The following is a 24,544-nucleotide window of genomic DNA, read 5'->3' on the forward strand; positions in this document are numbered from 1 at the left end:
GCTCCTCCTTCCCTCTCCCCCCGCTCCTCCCGCCCCTCTCCCCGCTTTTCCCGCAGCTCCCCCCGCGCCTCCCGCAGCTCCTCCTCCCTCTCCCCTCGTTCCCGCAGCTCCTCCCTCCATCTCCCCTCCGCTCCTCCCTCTCCCCCGCCGTTCCCGCAGCTCCTCCTCCCTCTCCCCTCATTCCCCCAGCTCCTCCCCCCTCTCCCCTCATCCCCCCCGCTCCTCCCGCCTCTCCCCTCATTCCCCGCAGCTCCTCCCTCCCTCTCCCCCATCCCCGCAGCTCCTCCCTCCTTCTCCCCCATCTCCGCAGCTCCTCCTTCCCTCTCCCCCCGTCTCCCCCGCCGCTCCCGCAGCTCCTCCCGCCTCTCCCCTCATTCCCGCAGCTCCTCCCTCCATCTCCCCTCCGCTCCTCCCTCTCCCCCGCCGTTCCCGCAGCTCCTCCCGCCTCTCCCCTCATCCCCGCAGCTCCTCCCTCCCTCTCCCCGCTCCTCCCTCCCTCTCCCCCCGTCTCCCCCGCCGCTCCCGCAGCTCCTCCCGCCTCTCCCCCCTCTCCCGCAGCTCCGCAGTCCGGCGCAGCCCCGGCCGGAGAAAATGGCGGATCGCGCCGAGATGTTCTCGCTCTCCACCTTCCACTCGCTGTCCCCGCCCGGCTGCCGGTGAGCGCGGGGGATGCGCGGGGGATGCTCGGGGGGGATGCTGCGGGATGGCTCTGCCCTTCCCCCGCCGCCGGGCCCGCATCCCCGGCCCCCGCCGCCGCCGCTCCCCCCGCCCGTTCACCTTGGGGCTGCGGGACCGGGGGGGGGGCTCCTCCCGCCCGCCCTTCCCGGGATTATCGCGTCCTTCCAGCCCCCGGAGCATCGCGGCCGCTGCCTGCGGGCGGGGGTGGGGGGGAGCGGGGGTCTCCTCCGTGTGTTTCCCCCTCGCTGGGGCTCGGAGCCTCCTCGGCCTCCCCGGGGCCGCCGCATCCCCGGGGCCGCCGCATCCCCGGGGCCGCCGCATCCCCGGGGCCGCCGCATCCCCGGGGCCGCCGCATCCCCGGGGCCGCCGCATCCCCGGGGCCGCCGCATCCCGGGGCCGCCGCATCCCCGGGGCCGCTGCGGGAGGAGCCGCCGCCGCCGCCGCCGCCGCCTCTTTGTCTCTCCCGAGGCGCCGCAGCGGCCCCGGGATGGGGACGGGGATGGGGACGGGGAAGGGGGAGCGGGCCCGGGGACCGGGGGCTCAGCCCCTCCTTGCCCGAGGGGATGTCGGGGGGTTCCCGCAGCCGGGACGCCGCACCGGGGCCCCGGGATCGGTCCCCTTCCCGCAGGGCCTCCCGGGGGTCCCGCGGGGAGGGGACGCGGCGGGGCCCGCCCCGTGGCTGACCTTGGCGGGGTGCGGGGGCTGCGGGGTCGGGCTGCGGGGTCGGGCCGGGCTGGCGCAGTGCGGGGCCGAGGAGCCCGGAGGGGGAACGGGAAGGGCAGGAGGAGGCGGTGAGGGGCACCGGGAGGGGCTCCGGGGGTGCGGGAGCTGCGGGGAGAGGAGCAGGGGACGGCGGGGATGCGGGACGTGCCCTTGGGTGGCTCTGCCCTGTGCTGGCCAGGGCTCCTCTTCCCCGGGATGTCCCCTTCCCCGGGATGTCCCCGTCCCCAGGATGTCCCTGTCCCTGGGATGTCCCATTCCCTGAGCATCCCCTTCCTCAGGATGTCCCTTCCCTCAGCATCCCCGTCCCCGGCCTGTCGCCTTCTCTGAGCATCCTCTTCCTCAGGATGTCCCCTTCCCCTGGCTGTCCCATTCCCGGAATGTCCCCGTCCCCGGGATGTCCCCTTCCCCGGGATGTCCCCTTCCTCAGCATCCCTGTCCCCGGGATGTCCCCTTGCCCAGGCTGTCCCGTTCCCTGAGCATCCCCTTCCCTGGATGTCCCTGTCCCCAGGATGTCCCTTTCCCCTTCCCGGGATGTCCCTTCCCTCAGCATCCCCGTCCCCGGCCTGTCGCCTTCTCTGAGCATCCTCTTCCTCAGGATGTCCCGTTCCTCAGCATCCCCTTCCCGGGATGTCCCTGTCCCCGGGATGTCCCCTTCCCCGAGCTGTCCCCTTCCCCACGATGTCCCCTTCCCCGGGATGTCCCCTTCCCCACGATGTCCCCTTCCCCGGGATGTCCCCTTCCCCACGATGTCCCCTTCCCCGGGATGTCCCCTTCCCACGATGTCCCCTCCCTCAGCATCCCCTTCCCTGGGCTGTCCCCTTCCCGGCCTGTCCCTGTCCCCTTCCCGGGCTGTCCCCTTTCCCGGGATGTCCCTGTCCCCTTTCCCGGGCTGTCCCTGTCCCCTTTCCCGGGATGTCCCTGTCCCCTTTCCCGGGATGTCCCCTTCCCACGATGTCCCCTCCCTCAGCATCCCCTTCCCTGGGCTGTCCCCTTCCCGGCCTGTCCCTGTCCCCAGGATGTCCCTGTCCCCTTCCCTGGGCTGTCCCCTTCCCGGGCTGTCCCTGTCCCCTTTCCCAGGCTGTCCCTGTCCCCTTTCCCGGGATGTCCCCTTCCCACGATGTCCCCTCCCTCAGCATCCCCTTCCCTGGGCTGTCCCCTTCCCGGCCTGTCCCTGTCCCCTTCCCGGGCTGTCCCCTTTCCCGGGATGTCCCTGTCCCCTTTCCCGGGATGTCCCTGTCCCCTTTCCCGGGATGTCCCTGTCCCCTTTCCCGGGCTGTCCCTGTCCCCTTTCCCGGGCTGTCCCTGTCCCCTTTCCCGGGCTGTCCCCTTTCCCAGGATGTCCCTGTCCTCTTTCCCAGGCTGTCCCTGTCCCCTTCCCGGGCTGTCCCTGCCGGCGGTGGCGCAGGGAGGGGACACCCCGGTCCCCTCGGTCCCCCCGGCCCGGGGAGCGGGAGCCGTGCCCGGAGCCGTCCCCAAACACCGGGGCCGATCCCTGGGGATGCTGTGCCTGAGCACCCCGAGATCCAGCCGGGAATCCCAAATCCCGGACCGAGATCCCAAATCCCGCCGTGCCCTCCCCAGGGAAGCCGGGGAGGGGGTGCCCAGCCCGGCTCGGGGGGTCCCGCTGGGGTGGGAGAGGCCGAGCGGCCGGGAATGGGCTGGGAATGCTGGGAATGGGAATTCTGGGGCTGGGAATGCTCAGGTTGGGAATGCTGGGGCTGGGAATGGGCTGGGAATGGGCTGGGAATGGGCTGGGAATGCTCAGGTTGGAAATTCTGGGGCTGGGAATGGGCTGGGAATGCTGGGAATGGGAATTCTGGGGCTGGGAATGCTCAGGCTGGGAATGCTCAGGTTGGAAATTCTGGGGCTGGGAATGCTCAGGCTGGGAATGCTCAGGCTGGGAATTCTGGGGCTGGGAATGGGCTGGAAATTCTCAGGCTGGGAATGGGCTGGGAACGCCGGGGCTGGGAATGCTCAGGCTGGGAATGCTCGGGCCGGGAATGCTCGGGCTGGGAATGCGCTGGGAATACCGGGGCTGTGAATTCTGGGGCTGGGAATGGGCTGGGAATGCTCAGGCTGGGAATTCTGGGGCTGGGAATGGGCTGGGAATGCTCAGGCTGGGAATTCTGGGGCTGGGAATTCCAGGCTGGGAACGCCGGGGCTGGGAATTCTCGGGCTGGGAATGCGCTGGGAATACCGGGGCTGTGAATTCTGGGGCTGGGAATGCTCAGGCTGGGAATTCTGGGGCTGGGAATGGGCTGGGAATGGGTTGGGAATTCCGGGGCTGGGAATTCCAGGCGCACACGCAGCCGGGCCCTGGGCCGGCTCCCACCTCCCGCTCGGGCCGCGGCAGCCCCGGGTGACACTCGGGAGCCCCCGGGTGCCCCCAGTTTGGGGCGGCCGCAGGGTCTGGCTCGGCTCCGGGAGCGGCCCGGGCGGGGGTCCCGGTGTGCGGGGGTCCCGGTCCTGCGGGGGTCCCGGTACTGCGGGGGTCCCGGTACTGCGGGGATCGGGGTGCTCAGGGGGTCCCGGTACTGCGGGGGTCCCGGTACTGCGGGGGTCGGGGTGATGCGGGGGTCCGGATGCTGCGGGGGTCCCGGTACTGCCGGGGTCGGGGTGCTCAGGAGGTCCCGTGGCGGTGGTCCGGATGCTGCGGGGGTCCCGGTCCTGCGGGGGTCCGGGTGATGCGGGGGTCCCGGGCAGTGCGGGGGTCCCGGTCCTGCGGGGGTCCGGGTGATGCGGGGGTCCCGGGCAGTGCGGGGGTCTCGGTACTGCTGGGGTCCGGGTGCTGCGGTGGTCCCGGGTGGGGGTCCCGGTGTGCGGGGGTCCCGGTGTTGCGGGGATCCCGGTGTGCGGGGGTCCAGGGTGGGGGCCCTGGTGATGCGGGGGTCCCGGTGGGGCGGGGGTCGGGGTGCTCAGGGGGTCCCGGGCGGGGGTCCCGGTGTTGCGGGGATCCCGGTGTTGCGGGGGTCCAGGGTGGGGATCCCGGTGTTGCGGGGGTCCCGGGTGTTGCGGGGGTCCCGGGGCGGGGTCGGGGTGCTCCGGGGGTCCCTTCCCAGCGCTCCGGAGCCTCCCCCGGGGCTGGGGGATGAGGAAATTCCATCCGCCCGGGGCCGGCGCCACCGGCAGCGCTCCCGGGGGACCCCGGCCCGGGCAGCGCCCGCGTCCCCTCCCGGCCCGCCCCGGGTGACACCGGGGCCCTCTGGGGTCCCCTCCGGCCCATCCCTGGTGGCACTGGGGTGGTGGCACCGGGCTCACTGGGGTGGTGGCACTGGGGTGGTGGCACTGGGCTCACTGGGGTGGTGGCACCGGGCTCACTGGGGTGGTGGCACTGGGGTGGTGGCACTGGGGTGGTGGCACTGGGATCACCGGGGTGGTGACACTAGGCTCACTGGGATGGTGGCACTGGGCTCACTGGGATGGTGGCACTGGCCACACTGGGATGGTGGCACTGGGATCACTGGGGTGGTGGCACTGGGCTCACTGGGATGGTGGCACTGAGATGGTGGCACTGGGATGGTGGCACTGGGGTGGTGGCACTGGCCACACTGGGATGGTGGCACTGGGATCACTGCGGTGGTGGCACTGGAATGGTGGCACTGCGGTGGTGGCACTGGGCTCACTGGGGTGGTGGCACTGGGCTCACTGGGATGGTGGCACTGGCCACACTGGGATGGTGGTACTGGGATGGTGGCACTGGGGTGGTGGCACTGGGGTGGTGGCACTGGCCACACTGGGCTGGTGGCACTGGGATCACTGGGGTGGTGACACTGTGGTGGTGGCACTGGGCTGGTGGCACTGGGCTGGTGGCACTGGGATCACTGGGATGGTGACACTGGGATGGTGGCACTGGGCTCACTGGGATGGTGGCACTGGGCTCACTGGGGTGGTGACACTGGGATGGTGACACTGGGATGGTGGCACTGGGCTCACTGGGGTGGTGACACTGGAATGGTGGCACTGGGGTGGTGACACTGGGATGGTGACACTGGGATGGTGGCACTGGGATCACTGGGGTGGTGACACTGTGGTGGTGGCACTGGGCTGGTGGCACTGGGCTGGTGGCACTGGGCTCACTGGGGTGGTGACACTGGAATGGTGGCACTGGGATGGTGGCACTGGGCTCACTGGGGTGCCGTGGGGAAGGGTCCTGCACCCCATAGATCTCTGCACCCCATAGGGCTCTGTCCCCCAACACCCCTGGGCTCTGCCCCCCAAGATCTGGGGCTCTGCCCCCCAATATTTGGGGCTCTGCTCCCCAAGATCTGGGGCTCTGCCCCCCAAGATCTGGGGCTCTGCCCCCCAACACCCCTGGGCTCTGCCCCCCAATATTTGGGGCTCTGCTCCCCAACACCCCTGGGCTCTGCCCCCCAATATTTGGGGCTCTGTCCCCCAACACCCCTGGGCTCTGCCCCCCAAGATCTGGGGCTCTGCCCCCCAATATCTGGGGCTCTGTCCCCAGCATCCCGGGACTCTGCACCCCAATACCCCAAAAAGTTCTGCACCCCAACCTCCCGGAGCCCTGCACCCTAAAAAGGTTCAGCACCCCAACACCTCAGAGTTCGGCACCCCGAAACCCCAAAGGCTTCTGAACCCCAAAGGTTTCTGAACCCCAAAGGTTTCTGCACCCCAAAGGCTTCTGAACCCCAAAGGTTTCTGAACCCCAAAGGTTTCTGCACCCCAAAGGTTTCTGAACCCCAAAGGTTTCTGCACCCCAAAGGTTTCTGAACCCCAAAGGTTTCTGCACCCCGACATCCCACAGCTCTGAACCCCAAAGGCTTCTGAACCCCAAAGGTTTCTGAGCCCCAAAGGCTTCAACACCCCGACATCCCACAGCTCTGAACCCCAAAGGCTTCTGAACCCCAAAGGTTTCTGAGCCCCAAAGGCTTCAACACCCCAACATCCCACAGCTCTGAACCCCAAAGGTTTCTGAACCCCAAAGGTTTCTGCACCCCAAAGGCTTCTGAACCCCAAAGGTTTCTGAGCCCCAACGGTTTCTGTACCCCGACATCCCACAGCTCTGAACCCCAAAGGTTTCTGAACCCCAAAGGTTTCTGCACCCCAAAAGCTTCTGAACCCCAACATCCCACAGCTCTGAACCCCAAAGGTTTCTGCACCCCAAAAGCTTCAGCACCCCGACATTTCCATTCCCCTACACACCAGGTCTCCGCACCCCAAAATCCCGGGGCTCTGCACCCCAAAATCCCGGGGCTCTGCACCCCAAAATCTCCTCTCCCCACACCCCAGGCCCCTTCACCCCACACCCCCAGGGCTGCCCTGTCCTGTGCAGTTTTTGGGGTCCCTCCCAGCCCCGTTCCCGGCCCCGGCTCCGTTCCTGCCGCTTTTTGCCCCAAATCCGCGCGGATCCGGCGCGGCCGTGCCCTACTTTTGGGAATTATGGGATTAGGGGGATCTTCCTGCCGGGGGATCGGGAACGGGCGCGGGGGCACCGAGGGGGGCTCAGCCCGGAGCCCCCCTTGGGGGTCTGACCCTGCTGGAGCCCGTCTGGGGGTCCCCAGCCCCACCGAGGGTGGGTGTGGGGTCCTGGGGGATGCCACGGCTCGCTGGGGGTCCCCAATCCCATGGGAAAGGGTGCTGGTGGCACCTGGGGGGTTGTCACATCCCCCTGAGTGTCCCCAATCCCATGGAAAAAGGGTCCTGGTGGCACTTGGGGGCTGTCACATCCCCCTGGGGGTACTGGGTGACCCCAACTCACAAAAAAGGGTCCTGGTGGCATCTGGGAACCGTCACATCCCCCTGGGGACAAGCTGGGGGTCCTCAGCGTCCCCAGCCCCATGGAAAAAGGGTCCTGGTGGCACCTGGGAGCTGTCACATCCCCCTGGGGGTCCTGGTGGCATCTGGGGGTTGTCACATCCCCTGAGTGTCCCCAATCCCATGGAAAAGGGTCCTGGTGGCATCTGGGGGGTTGTCACACCCCCCTGAATGTCCCCAATCCCATGGGAAAGGGTCCTGGTGGCACCTGGGGGGTTGTCACACCCCCCTAAGTGTCCCCAATCCCATGGAAAAAGGGTCCTGGTGGCACTTGGGGGCTGTCACATCCCCCTGGGGGTACTGGGTGACCCCAACTCACAAAAAAGGGTCCTGGTGGCATCTGGGAACCGTCACATCCCCCTGGGGACAAGCTGGGGGTCCTCAGCGTCCCCAGCCCCATGGAAAAGGGTCCTGGTGGCACCTGGGGGCTGTCACACCCCTCTGGGGACAAGCTGGGGGTTCTGGGAGTCCCCGACCCATGGTGAAATGGTCCTGGTGGCACCTGGGGGTTGTCACATCCTCCCGAGTGTCCCCAATCCCATGGAAAAGGGTCCTGGTGGCACCTGGGGGTTGTCACATCCTCCTGAGTGTCCCCAAACCCATGGAAAAGGGTCCTGGTGGCACCTGGGAGCTGTCACATCCCCCTGGGGGTCCTGGTGGCACTTGGGAGCTGTCACACCCCCCTGAATGTCCCCAAACCCATGGAAAAAGGGTCCTGGTGGCACCTGGGGGCTGTCACACCCCTCTGGGGACAAGCTGGGGGTCTTGGATGTCCCCAGGTTACAAAAAAAAGGGTCCTGGTGGCACTCGGGGGCTGCCACGCCCTGCTGGGGGTCCTGGGTGTCCCCAACCCATGGAAAAAGGGTCCTGGTGGCACCTGGGGGCTGTCACACCCCCCTGAGTGTCCCCAACCCATGGAAAAGGGTCCTGGTGGCACTCAGGGGCTGTCACACCCCCCTGAGTGTCCCCAACCCATGGAAAAGGGTCCTGGTGGCACTCAGGGGTTGTCACACCCCCCTGAATGTCCCCAACCCATGGGAAAAGGGTCCTGGTGGCACCTGGGGGCTGTCACACCCTGCTGGGGACGGTCCTGGATGTCCCCAAGGCTGTGGCAGGTGACCAGAGTGTCCCGGTGGCACCCAGGCCGTGTCTCCCACCTCGCCCAGCCCAAAAATCCCAATTTCTGTTTTCCCGGCCCAAATCCTGCCGGGATCTCTCTCTGTTCCCGGAATTCCCACGGGAGCTGCCGGTTTCCATGGCAACCTGTTCCTTGGGAATGCGCTCAGGGCTTCGGGGTCCCTTTGTCACCGCCAGCCGTGCTGGTGTGACATCATGGTGACATCACGGTGACGTCATGGTGATGTCATGGTGACATACTGGCGATATCATGTGACACGATTATGATGTCATGGTGACGTCATGGTGACATCCCGGTGACATCCTGGTGACATCCCAGTGACATATCGGTGACATCCCGGTGACATCCTGGTGACATCCCAATGACATCCCGGTGACATCATGGATACATCATGTTGACATTCTGGTGACATCATGGTGACGTCATGGTTACAGCATCGTGACATAATGATCACATCATTGTGACATCATTGTGACATCATGGTGACATCAATGCGTCATCATGGTGACATCCCGGTGACATCCCAGTGACATCATGGTGACATCCTGGTGACATGGTGACATTATGGCGACATCATGGTGACATCCTGGTGACATCCTGGTGACATCATGGTGACATCATGGTGACATTATGTGACATCCTGGTGACATCATGGTGACATCATGGTGACATTATGGTGACATTATGTGACATCATGGTGACAACATGGTGACGTCCTGGTGACGTCATGTTGTCATCATGGTGGCATCCTGGTGACATCATGGTGACATCATGGAGACATCATGATGATAACATGGTGACATCCTGGTGACTTCATGGTGACATCATGGTGACATCCTGGTGACATCATGGTGACATTCTGGTGACCCCCCCGTGTCCCCCCAGCCCCACAGCGCACCCCAAACCCGCCTCTGCCCCAGGGATTCTGCTGGGCCGGGAATTTGGGGACGTTGCGGTGACATCGGCACCTCTGCCCCGCCGGGTGACACCCAGGGTGACAGGGGAGTGGGGACGTGTCCTTGTGGCACTGAGGGGGTGACATTGATGTGGTGATGTGTCCCTGTGGCACTGAGGGGTGGCAGTGGCATGGTGACATCTCCCTGTGGCACCCAGTGGTGACAGTGCTCTGTGCCATGGCCATGTGACACCAGAGGTGACAGTGCTCCATGGCATGTGATACCACATGTGACAATGTTCGTGCCATGTGACACCAGGGGTGACAGTGCTCTGTGCCATGTGACACCAGGGGTGACAGTACTCTGTGCCATGTGACACCAGGGGTGACAGTGTTCTGTGCCATGTGACACCAGGGGTGACAGTGCTCTGTGCCATGTGACACCAGGGGTGACAGTGTTCTGTGCCATGTGACACCAGGGGTGACAGTGCTGTGTGCCATGTGACACCAGGGGTGACAGTGCTCTGTGCCATGTGACACCAGAGGTGACAGTGCTCTGTGCCATGTGACACCAGGGGTGACAATGCTCTGTGCCATGTGACACCAGGGGTGACAGTGCTGTGTGCCATGTGACACCAGAGGTGACAGTGTTCTGTGCCATGTGACACCAGAGGTGACAGTGCTCCGTGCCATGTGACACCAGGGGTGACAATGCTCTGTGCCATGTGACACCAGGGGTGACAGTGTTCTGTGCCATGTGACACCAGAGGTGACAGTGCTCCGTGCCATGTGACACCAGGGGTGACAGTGCTCTGTGCCATGTGACACCAAAGGTGACAGTACTCTGTGCCATGTGACACCAGAGGTGACAATGCTGTGTGCCATGTGACACCAGGGGTGACAGTGCTCTGTGCCATGTGACACCAGGGGTGACAGTGCTGTGTGCCATGTGACACCAGGGGTGACAATGCTCTGTGCCATGTGACACCAGAGGTGACAGTACTCTGTGCCATGTGACACCAGGGGTGACAGTGCTCTGTGCCATGTGACACCAGGGGTGACAGTACTCTGTGCCATGTGACACCAGGGGTGACAGTGCTCTGTGCCATGTGACACCAGGGGTGACAGTACTCTGTGCCATGTGACACCCAAGGGTGACAGTGCTCTGTGCCATGTGACACCAGAGGTGACAGTGCTCTGTGCCATGTGACACCAGGGGTGACAGTGTTCTGTGCCATGTGACACCAGGGGTGACAGTGTTCTCTGCCATGTGACACCAGAGGTGACAGTACTCTGTGCCATGTGACACCAGGGGTGACAGTGTTCTGTGCCATGTGACACCAGGGGTGACAGTGCTCTGTGCCATGTGACACCAGGGGTGACAGTACTCTGTGCCATGTGACACCAAAGGTGACAGTGCTCTGTGCCATGTGACACCAGGGGTGACAGTACTCTGTGCCATGTGACACCAGGGGTGACAGTGCTGTGTGCCATGTGACACCAGGGGTGACAGTGCTCTGTGCCATGTGACACCAGGGGTGACAGTGCTGTGTGCCATGTGACACCAGGGGTGACAGTGCTCTGTGCCATGTGACACCAGGGGTGACAGTACTCTGTGCCATGTGACACCAAAGGTGACAGTGCTCTGTGCCATGTGACACCAGGGGTGACAGTACTCTGTGCCATGTGACACCAGGGGTGACAGTGCTCTGTGCCATGTGACACCAGAGGTGACAGTGCTCTGTGCCATGTGACACCCAACGGTGACAGTGCTGTGTGCCATGTGACACCAGAGGTGACAGTGCTCTGTGCCATGTGACACCAGGGGTGACAATGCTCTGTGCCATGTGACACCAGAGGTGACAGTGCTCTGTGCCATGTGACACCAGGGGTGACAGTGTTCTGTGCCATGTGACACCAGGGGTGACAGTGTTCTGTGCCATGTGACACCAGGGGTGACAGTGCTCTGTGCCATGTGACACCAGGGGTGACAGTGTTCTGTGCCATGTGACACCAGAGGTGACAGTGCTCTGTGCCATGTGACACCAGGGGTGACAGTGTTCTGTGCCATGTGACACCAGGGGTGACAGTGTTCTGTGCCATGTGACACCAGGGGTGACAGTGCTCTGTGCCATGTGACACCAGGGGTGACAGTGCTCTGTGCCATGTGACACCAGGGGTGACAGTGTTCTCTGCCATGTGACACCAGGGGTGACAGTGCTGTGTGCCATGTGACACCAGAGGTGACAGTGTTCTGTGCCATGTGACACCAGAGGTGACAGTGCTCCGTGCCATGTGACACCAGGGGTGACAATGCTCTGTGCCATGTGACACCAGGGGTGACAGTGTTCTGTGCCATGTGACACCAGAGGTGACAGTGCTCCGTGCCATGTGACACCAGGGGTGACAGTGTTCTGTGCCATGTGACACCAGGGGTGACAGTGCTCTGTGCCATGTGACACCAGGGGTGACAGTGTTCTGTGCCATGTGACACCAGAGGTGACAGTGCTCTGTGCCATGTGACACCAGGGGTGACAGTGTTCTGTGCCATGTGACACCAGGGGTGACAGTGTTCTGTGCCATGTGACACCAGGGGTGACAGTGCTCTGTGCCATGTGACACCAGGGGTGACAGTGCTCTGTGCCATGTGACACCAGGGGTGACAGTGTTCTCTGCCATGTGACACCAGGGGTGACAGTGCTCTGTGCCATGTGACACCAGAGGTGACAGTGCTCTGTGCCATGTGACACCAGAGGTGACAGTACTCTGTGCCATGTGACACCAAAGGTGACAGTGCTGTGTGCCATGTGACACCAGGGGTGACAGTGCTGTGTGCCATGTGACACCAGAGGTGACAGTGCTCTGTGCCATGTGACACCAGAGGTGACAGTACTCTGTGCCATGTGACACCAGGGGTGACAATGCTATGTCCCCACTGCCCCCATGCCAAGGTGCCACCCCACACACCCCGATGTCCCCTTGGTGCCACCCTGCGGTTGCGGTGCCACCGGGGGCCGGCTGGGCTGTCCCTGAGCCGTGTCCCCGCTGTCCCCAGGCCCCCCCAGGACATCAGCCTGGAGGAGTTCGATGACGAGGACCTGTCCGAGATCACGGACGACTGCGGCATCGGCCTCAACTACGACTCTGACCACTACGAGAAGGTGCGGGGGCCTGGTGGCCCTTGGGGACACGGCGGGGGCTGTGGTGGCACTGAGCTGGCACAGCCCAGTGGTGGCACCGCTGTGGTGGCTTTGGTGGCTCTCTGTGGGCACTGAGGCAAAGGGGAAGAACCCAGCCTCGACTTCTGGTGTCTCCAACCCCTCAAACCCAACCCAACTTCGACTTTTGGTGTCCCTCCTGATTCCAAGCTGACTTCTGATGATCTCCAACCCCTCAAACCCAACCCAACCTCAACATTTGATGATCTTCAAACCTCAAACCCAACCCAACCTTGACTTTTGGTGTCTCCAACCCCTCAAACCCAACCCAACCTCAACTTTTGGTGTCTCCAATCCCTCAAACCTACCCCCATCTCAACTTCTGGTGTCTTCAAGACCACAAACCCAACCCAACCTCAACTTTTGGAACCCCCCATGATTCCAAGCTGACTTTGGTTGATCTCCAACCCCTCAAACCCAACCCAACCTCAACTTTTGGTGTCTCCAAGACCCCAAACCCAACCCAACCTTGACTTTTGAGATCTCCAACCCCTCAAACCCAACCCAACCTCAAAGTTTGAGGATCTCCAACCCTTCAAACCCAACCCAACCTTGACTTTTGGTGTCTCCAAGACCTCAATCCCAACCCAACCTCAACTTTTGGTGTCTCCAACCCCTCAAACCGAACCCAACCTCAACTTTTGGGACCTCCAACCCTTCAAACCCAACCCAACCTCAACTTTTGGTGTCCCCCATGATTTCAAGCTGACTTTTGGGATCTCCAACCCTTCAAACCCAACTCAACCTCAACTTTTGGTGTCTCCAGCCCCTCAAACCTACCCCCATCTCAACTTTTCAGATCTCCAACCCCTCAAACCCAACCCAACCTCAACTTTTGGTGTCTCCAAGACCCCAAACCCAACCCAACCTCAATGTTTGGGATCTCCAACCCCTCAAACCCAACCCAACCTCAACTTCTGGCATCTCCAACCCCTCAAACCCAACCCAACCTCAACTTTTGGTGTCTCCAAGACCCCAAACCCAACCCAACCTCAACGTTTGATGATCTCCAACCCCTCAATCCCAACCCAACCTCAACTTCTGGGATCTCCAACCCCTCAAACCCAACCCAACTTCAAAGTTTGAGGATCTCCAACCCCTCAAACCCAACCCAACCTCGACTTCTGAACTTGTCCCCTCTTGGCCACCCCGCAGGGGACCGGGGACTCTGCCATCCCCGGGTGGCCGGGAGGGTGACCCGCGGTGTCCCCGTGGCCCTGACACGCTGTCACCCTCAGGACTGCCTGGTGCTGGAGCGCGGGGAGCAGCCGCACCCCGTGTGCACCTTCCAGGACGACTTCCAGGAGTTCGAGATGATCGACGACAACGACGACGATGACGACGAGGAAGAGGAGGAGGAGGAAGGCAACGAGCTGGAGGCGCCGCCGTCCCCTTCGGCCTCGCCCATCCCCTCGCCCGCGCTGGAGGAGACGCAGAAGCATCGCCCCACCAGCCTCAACCTGACAGCCCCAGGCACACAGGTGAGGCCGCGGGGGTCACTGTCCCCTCCCCAATCCTGGAGTCACTGTCCCCTCCCCCCTTCCTGGGGTCACTGTCCCCTCCCCCCCAGGGGTCACTGTCCCCTCCCCCCGATGCCACCGTCCCCTTCCCAGTGCCGCTGTCCCCACCCCCAGTGCCAGCATCCCCCTCCCCCCGCCATTCCCTTGTGCCCGTCCCCACCACGTGTCCCCTTTTCCCGCACTGGGGGTGTCCCCCCGGGGGTGTCCCCTGTCCCCGTGTCCCGGTGTCCCCGTGTCCCAGTGTCCGGGTGTCGCGGTGTCCCGGTGTCCCGGTGTCCCGGTGTCCCGGTGTCCCGGTGTCCCCGTGTCCCCGTGTCCGGGTGTCCCGGTGTCCCGGTGTCCGGGTGTCCCGGTGTCCCGGTGTCCCCGTGTCCGGGTGTCCCGTTGTCCCGGTGTCCCCGTGTCCCGGTGTCCCCGTGTCCCGGTGTCCCCGTGTCCCGGTGTCCCGGTGTCCGGGTGTCCCGGTGTCCCGGTGTCCCCGTGTCCCGGTGTCCCCGTGTCCCGGTGTCCCGGTGCCCCGGTGTCCCGGTGTCCGGGTGTCCCCGCGCACGCGCCACCGCAGCGCGTGGGAAGGTGCGGGCGGGGCGGCCGCAGCCGCCGGCGTTGCCAGGGAACCGCGGGGCCTCGGGAATTTCGGGGCTCCCCCCTTTTCCCGGGAGAGCTCCGTGGGTCCTTGTGAATTTCGGGACCGCCCTTTTCTTCCCCATTCCCATCCCCCATTCCCATCCCCCATTCCCATTCCCATCCCCCATTCCCATCCCCCATCCCCCATTCCCATTCCCATCCCCCATTCCCCATCCCCCATTCCCATCCCCCATTCCCATTCCCATCCCCCATTCCCATCCCCCATTCCCCATCCCCCATTCCCATCCCCCATTCCCATCCCCCATTCCCATTCCCATCCCCCATTCCCATCCCCCATTCCCATCCCCCATTCCCCATCCCCCATCCCCCATCCCCCATTCCCATCCCCCATTCCCATCCCCCATTCCCATCCCCCATTCCCATCCCCCATCCCCCATCCCCCATTCCCATCCCCCATTCCCATCCCTGTCCCCTCGGTTCCCATTCCCAGTTCCCGTCTGGGCCGCCCCGGTTGGTTCCGGGTGGCTCCGGCCGCGCTCCCTAATCCGGGATCCGCCGGGATCTGCTGCGACCCACCGGGATCCGCTGGGATCCACCGGGATCCGCTGGGATCCGCTGGGATTTGCTGGGATCCACCAGGATCCGCCAGGATCCGCTGGGATCTGCCGGGATCTGCCAGGATTAGCGCTTCCCAGCGGGATTAATCCTCAGTTCCCGAACGTTCCGGGGGCTGCGGCTGTTCCTGGGGCTCCGGGAACCCTCTGCGGGTGGGGCCGCCCTCGTGGGGTGTCACAGGGAGCTGTGGGGTGTCACACAGGGCTGTGGGGTGTCACAGGCAGCCGTGGGGTGTCACAGGCGGCCGTGGGGTGTCACAGGCGGCCATAGGGTGTCACACATGGCCGTGGGGTGTCACAGGCGGCTGTGGGGTGTCACAGGCGGCTGTGGGGTGTCACAGGTGGCTGTGGGGTGTCACAGGCGGCCGTGAGGTGTCACACATGGCCGTGGGGTGTCACACGTGCTCGTGGGGTGTCACAGGCAACCGTGGGGTGTCACAGGTGACCGTGGGGTGTCACAGGTGGCCGTGGGGTGTCACAGGTGGCCGTAGGGTGTCACACGTGCTCGTGGGGTGTCACAGGGAGCTGTGGGGTGTCACAGGCGGCCGTGGGGTGTCACAGGCGGCTGTGGGGTGTCACAGGCGGCCGTGAGGTGTCACACAGGGCTGTGGGGTGTCACAGGTGGCCGTGGGGTGTCACAGGTGGCTGTGGGGTGTCACAGGTGGCCATGGGGTGTCACACATGCTCGTGGGGTGTCACAGGCGACCGTGGGGTGTCACAGGTGACCGTGGGGTGTCACAGGTGGCCGTGGGGTGTCACAGGCGGCCGTAGGGTGTCACACGTGCTCGTGGGGTGTCACAGGGAGCTGTGGGGTGTCACAGGGAGCTGTGGGGTGTCACAGGCGGCCGTGGGGTGTCACATATGCTCGTGGGGTGTCACACATGGCCGTGGGGTGTCACAGGCGGCCGTGGGGTGTCACAGGCGGCCGTGGGGTGTCACACGTGGCTCAGTACCGCTGCTGGCTTTGTTCCTGGGCTGGGCACAGGACCACCCCATGTCACCCCATGTCACCCCACGTCACCCCACGCTGTTCCCGGCTCCTGGCGCGTGCCCGGCCCGGCAGGGGATGCAGGGATGTGGTGGCCCTACTCAGGATAAACCCTGCGCACCCCCGAGCCCCCCGCGGTGTCCCCCCGGTGTCCCCCCGGTGTCCTCGGTGTCCCCCCCTCGGTGTCCCCCCGGTGTCCCCAGGCCAGGGGTGTCACCCCGAGCCCCCTCGTTCTTTGTCCCCAGGATTCCCTGAACAACAACGGCGGCTTCGCGGCCCGGCCCAGCTGGCAGGAGGCGCTGCTGCAGCGCTCTTCCTCCTCCTCCTCCTCCTCACACACCGGTGAGCGGCCCCGGCACTGCGGGGGTGGCACTGCAGGGTGACAGTGGGGTGTGACACGGGTGTGACGCGGGTGTGGCACTGGGGTGTGGCACGGAGGTGTGACAGTGGGGTGTGGCACTGCAGGGATGGCAGTGCAGGTGTGACAGTGCAGGTGTGGCAGTGGGTGTGACAGTGGGGTGTGACGCGGGTGTGGCAGTGTGGGAGTGGCAGTGGGGTGTGACATCAGGTGTGACAGTGGGTGTGATACGGGTGTGGCAGTGGGGTGTGGCAGTGGGGTGACAGTGTGGGTGTGGCACTGGGGTGTGGCACTGGGGTGTGGCATCAGGTGTGACAGTGGGTGTGAGATGGGTGTGGCAGTGTGGGTGTGACATGGGTGTGGCACTGGGGTGTGACACTGGCATGTGACATGGGTGTGACAGTGGGGTGTGGCACTGGCATGTGACAGTGCAGGTATCACAGTGTGGGTGTGGCACTGGGCGTGACATGGGTGTGGCACTGGGTGTAGTGCTGGGGTGTGACAGTGGGGTGTGACAGTGGGGTGTGGCACTGGGGTGAGACACTGGGGTGTGACAGTGTGGGTGTAGCAGTGCATGTGTGGCAGTGTGGGTGTGGCAGTGGGTGTGACACTGGGATGTGGCACTGGGGAATGAGACTGGGGTGCGACAGTGCAGGTGTGGCACTGGGGTGTGGCACTGGGGTGTGGCACTGGGGTGTGGCACTGGGGTGTGGCACTGGCAGGTGACAGTGCAGGTGTCATAGTGGGGATGTGGCACTGAGTGTGACAGTGGGGTGTGACATGGGTGTGACAGTGTGGGTGTGGCAGTGCAGGTGTGGCAGTGTGGGTGTGATAGTGCAGGTGTAGCACTGGGGTATGACACTGGGGTGTGGCACGGAGGTGTGACAGTGGGGTGTGACACTGGGATGTGACACCAGGGTGTGGCACTGGGGTGTGACAGTGGGGTGTGACAGTGGGGTGTGGCAGTGCAGGTGTGGCAGTGTGGGTGTGATAGTGCAGGTGTAGCACTGGGGTATGACACTGGGGTGTGGCACGGAGGTGTGACAGTGGGTGTGACACTGGGATGTGACACCGGGGTGTGGCACTGGGGTGTGACAGTGGGGTGTGACACTGGGTATATCACTGGGGTGTGACCCTGGGGTGTGGCACTGGGGTGTGACCCTGGGGTGTGGCACTGGGGTGTGGCACTGGGGTGTGGCACTGGGTATAGCACTGGGGTGTGACAGTGAGGTGTGACAGTGGTGTGTGACAGTGCAGTTGTGACACTGGGTATAGCACTGGGGTGTGACCCTGGGGTGTGGCACTGGGGTGTGACAGTGGGGTGTGACAGTGGGGTGTGACACTGGGTATAGCACTGGGGTGTGACCCTGGGGTGTGACAGTGAGGTGTGACAGTGGGGTGTGACACTGGGTATAGCACTGGGGTGTGACCCTGGGTGTGGCACTGGGGTGTGACACTGGGTATAGCACTGGGGTGTGACAGTGAGGTGTGACAGTGGGGTGTGACACTGGGTATAGCACTGGGGTGTGACAGTGAGGTGTGACAGTGGGGTGTGACAGTGAGGTGTGACAGTGGGGTGTGACAGTGCAGGTGTGACACTGGGTATAGCACTGGGGTGTGACCCTGGGGTGTGGCACTGGGGTGTGACCCTGGGGTGTGGCACTGGGGTGCGACACTGGATGTGACACTGGCTGTGACAGCGAGGTGTGGTGGCACCGCAGCTCCCGCCGTGACCCCATCTCCGTGTCCCCCTCCCCGCAGGACACTCGTCCCCCCACGCCTGCATCCTGGACGGACCCTGCCTGGAGAGCCCGCCGGGCCCCGGGGGGGGGGCCCCCCCCTCGCTGCCGCCCTCCCCCCTGGACTCGCAAGGCAACAGCCCCGAGTCCCTGGCACATGGTAACCCATCGCCCCCGAGGGCCGCGCCCGATTTTAACATGAACCTCATCTCTGCTGCGCTCCGAGCTCCGCTCTCCCCGCCGCGCCCCCGCCAGCCGCCCCCTCCTCCTCACCCCCGTCTCTCTCCAACAGGGCCCGCGGCTCCCCCCGACGCCGCCCCCCGGCCCCAGGCCGCCCCCCAGGCCCCCACGCAGCCCCGGGCCGGCGGTGGCAGCAGCCCGGGGTCCCCCCGCCCGCGGCCGCAGCCCCCGGTGAGGCCGGAGCGGGACGGGGCTCCCGCGGAGCCGCTCAGCTCCGACGGGGAGGGCCCCCGGTCCGGCCGGGCCGCCAGCGTGCGCGGCCACCCCTCGGGCTCCTCGGAGACCACCTCGCCCTCCTCGGACCCGGGCATCGAGGCCGACCTCACGAGCCGCACGGCCAAGCCCTTCCTGCCCGGCGGGCGCCGCGGGGACGAGCTGAGCTCGCCCGGCTCCGACTCGGACGTGGACGGGGAGCTGGAGGCGGCTTTCGCCGGCGGGCGCCTGGTCAGCAACATGATCTCGTCCATCTCGGAGACCGAGCTGGACCTGAGCAGCGACAGCAGCAGCGGCCGCTCGTCGCACCTGACCAATTCCATCGAGGAGGCGAGCTCGCCCGGCTCCGAGGGCGAGCTGGAGCCCGAGCTGGAGGCGCCCGGCCTGCTGGGCATCAAGGACTCGCTGCTGCTGGACAAGGGCAAGGAGGACGAGGAGGAGCCGGCCGAGAGGGGCCAGCCGGAGCGCGGCGTGGTCAGGAGGGAGAGCCTGGCCGAGCTGAAGATGGACGCCTACTACGACAGCCTGGACCCGGCCGACGGCCCCGCGCCCGAGGGCCAGACCGACGTGTCCAGCGCCAGCCCCCTGGACCTGAAGATCGACCCCGACCACGGCCTGGAGAGCATCCGCCGCTCCTTCTACCTGCCCGTGGGGCCCAAGCTGATGCCCGAGGCGGACGAGGAGGACAACAGCGAGTACGACTCCGACTCGGAGTCGGAGCCCGACCTGAGCGAGGACTCGGACTCGCCGTGGCTGCTCAGCAACCTGGTGAACAAGATGATCTCGGAGGGCTCGTACCCCATCAAGTGCCCGGACGAGTGTTTCCAGAACAGCCACTCGCTGTGCGACACCATCTCGCCCGCCTCCGACCTGGAGCCCGAGATCCTGAGCGAGGCGCTGGACGAGGAGCCGGGCCCGCGGGACTCGCCGGTGGCGCTGGGCGACGCGGCGGCGACGGCGGCGTCGCGGTGCCAACGCGGCGCCATCGAGCTGGTGGACATGGAGACGCTGCGCAGCTCCCTGGCCGAGCCCGAGCACGCGGCCGCCGAGCCGCCGCCGGAGCCGCCGGCCGAGGAGCCGGGGCCTTTCCTGTTCCTCAGCAACCCCACCAACGACACCATCGCTCCCGTGTGCCCCGGCCGCCCCGTCGCCCTCGGCCGCCTGGACGCCTCCGAGGTCCTGGCCACCTTGGGCTGCCGCCCGGCGCCGCCACCGCGGGCGTCCCCGGGCACCGAGCCGGCCGTCACCGTCGGGGATCGCCGCCCCGCCAGCCCCCGGCGCTGGGCCCTCGACGGGGACCTGGACTCGGGCGTGCTGGAGGCCGACTCCATGATCGACGACGTCCGGTTAGCGCCCGACGCCGACCCCGCCGCGCTGGACGTGTCCACGGCCAAGACCAACCGCGGCTTCGCCATGACCTTGGAGGAGGCCGAGCCGGCCTTGGTGACCCCGCGCCGGGGGAGCCCGGCCGGGGAGGCGCCGGAGCCGCCGGAGCCGCCGGCGCTGGACGAGTCGCTGGCCTACGACTCGGTCAAGTACACGCTGGTGGTGGACGAGCACACGCAGCTGGAGCTGGTCAGCCTGCGGCGCTGCACGTCCGTGCTCAGCGACGACAGCGACATCCTGAGGGCCTGCGACGACGAGGTGGCCTTCGGGGACGGGCTGGTGGCCCCCGACGGGCGCAGCTCCTCCGAGGACTCGTCCCCCGAGGCCGACCTGCAGTTCTCCAAGAAGTTCCTCAACGTCTTCGTCAACAGCACCTCGCGCTCCTCCAGTAAGTGGCGGCGTCGCGACGCGTCGTGACGCGTGGCGGTGTCACCCGGGCTGGGCCGTGTGACGCCGGCGCGGCGCCTGCCCTCCGCGTCCTGCCCCAGCTGGTCCGCGTACCCTTTGGCGGTACGTCACGGCATGTCGCGATATGTCATGGGGTGTCGCGATATGTCATGGCGTGTCGCGATATGTCATGGGGTGTCGCGATATGTCACGGCATGTTGGGGTATGTCACGGCATGTCACGCGGTATGTCACAGCATGTCGCGATATGTCACAGGATGTCGTGATATGTCACGGCATGTTGGGGTATGTCATGGCATGTCACGATATGTCATGGGATGTCGCGATATGTCACGGCATGTTGTGATATGTCACAGGATGTCGCGGTATGTCACGACATGTGATGTGTCATGGCATGTCATGTTATGTCACGGCATGTCACAGTACGTCACAGCATGTCATATGTCACGGAATGTCACGATATGTCACCGCATGTCGTGATATGTCACTGCATGTCGCGACATGTCACGGCATGTCACACGATATGTCATGGCATGTCACGTGATGTCACAGCATGTCATGCGATATGTCATGGCATGTGACGCGGTATGTCACGGCATATCACATGATATGTCATGGCATGTCACGTGATACGTCACGTGATATGTCACTGCATGTCGCGACATGTCGTGCCGTGCTGTCCCGGCTCTTCTCACACCAGCTGCCCTCCCTGTCCTGTCCTGTCCTGTCCTGTCCTGTCCTGTCCCATTCCCGTGTGCGGCGCCGCGTCACAATGTGTCACGATGTGTCACGATATGTCACGATGGTGTCACGATGTGTCACGATGGTGTCACGATGTGTCACGATGGTGTCACGATGTGTCACGATGTGTCACGATGGTGTCACGATGTGTCACGATGTGTCACGATGGTGTCACGATGGTGTCACGATGTGTCACGATGGTGTCACGATGTGTCACGATGTGTCACGATGTGTCACGATGGTGTCACGATGTGTCACGATGGTGTCACGATGTGTCACGATGTGTCACAATGGTGTCACGATGTGTCACGATGTGTCACGATGTGTCACAATGGTGTCACGATGGTGTCACGATGTGTCACGATGGTGTCACGATGTGTCACGATGTGTCACGATGTGTCACGATGGTGTCACGATGGTGTCACGATGGTGTCACGGCATGTCGTGACATGGCACAGGGACGAGGCAGGCACACAGTGACCACAGTGACCCCAGGGGGTGGCAGTGTCCCCGTGCCCCTGGCATGGCTGTCCTGTCCCCATGGTGGTGGCAGCTGTCCCCTGTCCCCTCAGGAGTGGCACTGTCCCCATGATGGTGGCACTGTCCCCATGCTGGTGACACTGTCCCCATGATGGTGGCACTGTCCCCATGCTGGTGACACTGTCTCCATATTGGTGGCACTGTCCCCATGGGGGTGGCCCTGTCCCCTGTCCCCGGCCCCCATGGTGGTGTCACTGTCCTTGTGGGGGTGGCCCTGTCCCCTGTCCCCATGGTGGTGGCACTGTCCCCAGGGGGGTGGCCCTGTCCCCTATCCCCTGTCCCTGCCATGGCTGTCCCCTGTCCCCTGTCCCCTGTCCCTGCCATGGCTGTCCCCTGTCCCCTGTCCCCTGTCCCCTGTCCCTGCCATGGCTGTCCCCTGTCCCCTGTCCCCTGTCCCTGCCATGGCTGTCCCCTGTCCCCTGTCCCCTGTCCCCTGTCCCCTGTCCCCTGTCCCTGCCATGGCTGTCCCCTGTCCCCTGTCCCTGCCATGGCTGTCCCCTGTCCCCTGTCCCCTGTCCCCTGTCCCCTGTCCCTGCCATGGCTGTCCCCTGTCCCCTGTCCCTGCCATGGCTGTCCCCTGTCCCCACGGGGGTGGCCTTGTCCCCTGTCCCCTGTCCCCTGTCCCTGCCATGTTTGTCCCCACAGGCACGGAGTCCTTCGGGCTGTTCTCGTGCACGGTGAACGGCGAGGAGCGGGAGCAGACCCACCGTGCTGTCTTCAGGTGAGGCCACCCCAGGTGACACCCGAGGGACCCCGAGGGACCCCCTGTCCCTGCCGGGGTCACCCAGCGCCCCCCGGTGCCACCCCAGGGTCCCCCAGTGCCACCTCAGAGCCCCCTGCCCGCTCTGGGTCCCCCGGGGTGGCGGTCCCTGGGCTCTGGGGGTGCCACCACAGGGGTGGGTTTGGGGTGACCAGGAGGTGAAGGGGGGTGGGATCAGGGTGACCAGGAGGTGACTTTGGGGTGACCAGGACGCCAGGACAATGACTTTGAGGGGCCCAGGAGGTCAGGGCAGTGACTTCAGGGCACCCATGAGGTGACTTTGAGGTGCCCATGAGGTGACTTTAGGGTGACCAGGAGGTGACTTTGAGGTGACCAGGACGCCAGGACAATGACTTTGAGGTACCCAGGAGGTCAGGGCAGTGAGTTTGTGGTGTCCATGAGGTGACTTTGAGCTGCCCAGGAGGTGACATTGGGGTGACCAGGAGGTGACTTTGAGGTGACCATGAGGTGACTTTAGGGTGACCAGGAGGTGACTTTGAGCTGCCCAGGAGGTGACATTGGGGTGACCAGGAGGTCAGGGCAGTGAGTTTGTGGTGTCCAGGAGGTGACCATGAGCTGCCCAGGAGGTGACATTGGGGTGACCATGAGGTGCCATTGCGGCACCGCTGAACCGTGCCGTGCCGAGCCGTGACTTTGGGGTGACCAGGAGGTGACTTTGAGGTGTCCAGGAGGTGACTTTGAGGTGTCCAGGAGGTGACTTTGTGGTGACCAGGAGGTGACTTTGAGGTGTCCAGGAGGTGACTTTGAGCTGCCCAGGAGGTGACTTTGGGGTGACCAGGAGGTGACTTTAGAGTGCCCAGGAGGTGACTTTGGGGTGCCCAGGAGGTGACCTTGAGCTGCCCAGGAGGTGACATTGGGGTGACCAGGAGGTGACTTTAGAGTGCCCAGGAGGTGACTTTGGGGTGCCCAGGAGGTGACTTTAGAGTGCCCAGGAGGTGACATTGGGGTGACCAGGAGGTGCCATTGCGGCACCGCTGAGCCGCGCCGTGCCGAGCCGTGACTTTGGGGTGACCAGGAGGTGACTTTAGAGTGCCCAGGAGGTGACATTGGGGTGACCATGAGGTGACCTTGAGCTGCCCATGAGGTGACTTTGAGGTGTCCAGGAGATGACTTTAGGGTGCCTATGAGGTGACTTTGAGGTGTCCATGAGGTGACTTTGAGGTGTCCATGAGGTGACATTGAGCTGCCCAGGAGGTGACACTGGGGTGACCAGGAGGTCAGGGCAGTGAGTTTGTGGTGCCCAGGAGGTGACATTGGGGTGACCATGAGGTGCCATTGCGGCACCGCTGAACCGTGCCGTGCCGAGCCGTGACTTTGGGGTGACCAGGAGGTGACTTTGGGGTGTCCAAGAGGTGACCTTGAGCTGCCCAGGAGGTGACATTGGGGTGACCATGAGGTGCCATTGCGGCACCGCTGAACCGTGCCGTGCCGAGCCGTGACTTTGGGGTGACCAGGAGGTGACTTTGGGGTGTCCATGAGGTGACTTTGAGCTGCCCATGAGGTGACTTTGGGGTGCCCATGAGGTGCCATTGCGGCACCGCTGAGCCGCGCCGTGCCGAGCCGTGACTTTGGGGTGACCAGGAGGTGACTTTAGGGTGCCCAGGAGGTGACATTGGGGTGACCATGAGGTGACCTTGAGCTGCCCAGGAGGTGACTTTGGGGTGACCAGGAGGTGACTTTAGAGTGACCATGAGGTGACTTTGGGGTGTCCATGAGGTGCCATTGCGGCACCACTGAGCCGTGCCGTGCCGAGCCATGACTTTGGGGTGACCAGGAGGTGACATTGGGGTGACCATGAGGTGACATTGGGGGGACCATGAGGTGACTTTAAGGTGACCATGAGGTGACTTTGGGGTGACCAGGAGGTGACTTTAGGGTGCCCAGGAGGTGACATTGGGGTGACCATGAGGTGACCTTGAGCTGCCCAGGAGGTGACTTTGAGGTGCCCATGAGGTGACTTTGAGGTGTCCATGAGGTGACTTTAGGGTGCCTATGAGGTGACTTTGAG

At 64.4% G+C, this 24,544-nt stretch overlaps 1 protein-coding gene across 1 annotated transcript; it reads left to right on the top strand.

Annotated features, from left to right (window-relative positions):
• The first annotated feature begins 453 nt into the window (after window positions 1–453).
• MAPK8IP2 (mitogen-activated protein kinase 8 interacting protein 2) lies at window positions 454–22,480 on the top strand. The gene is made up of 6 exons (XM_088055400.1): window positions 454–656; window positions 12,262–12,367; window positions 13,663–13,905; window positions 16,377–16,473; window positions 18,251–20,455; window positions 22,401–22,480. The coding sequence occupies exons 1-6, from the start codon at window positions 592–594 to the stop codon at window positions 22,478–22,480; spliced, it is 2,796 nt and encodes a 931-aa protein (XP_087911526.1). The 5' UTR covers window positions 454–591.
• The last annotated feature ends 2,064 nt before the right edge of the window (window positions 22,481–24,544 follow it).

This window comes from Pseudopodoces humilis, chromosome 5 (genome assembly GCF_049639895.1).
Source record: "Pseudopodoces humilis isolate 2021_Gansu_Grassland_sample_001 chromosome 5, ASM4963989v1, whole genome shotgun sequence".
In the NCBI taxonomy this organism is placed as follows: Eukaryota; Metazoa; Chordata; class Aves; order Passeriformes; family Paridae; genus Pseudopodoces; species Pseudopodoces humilis.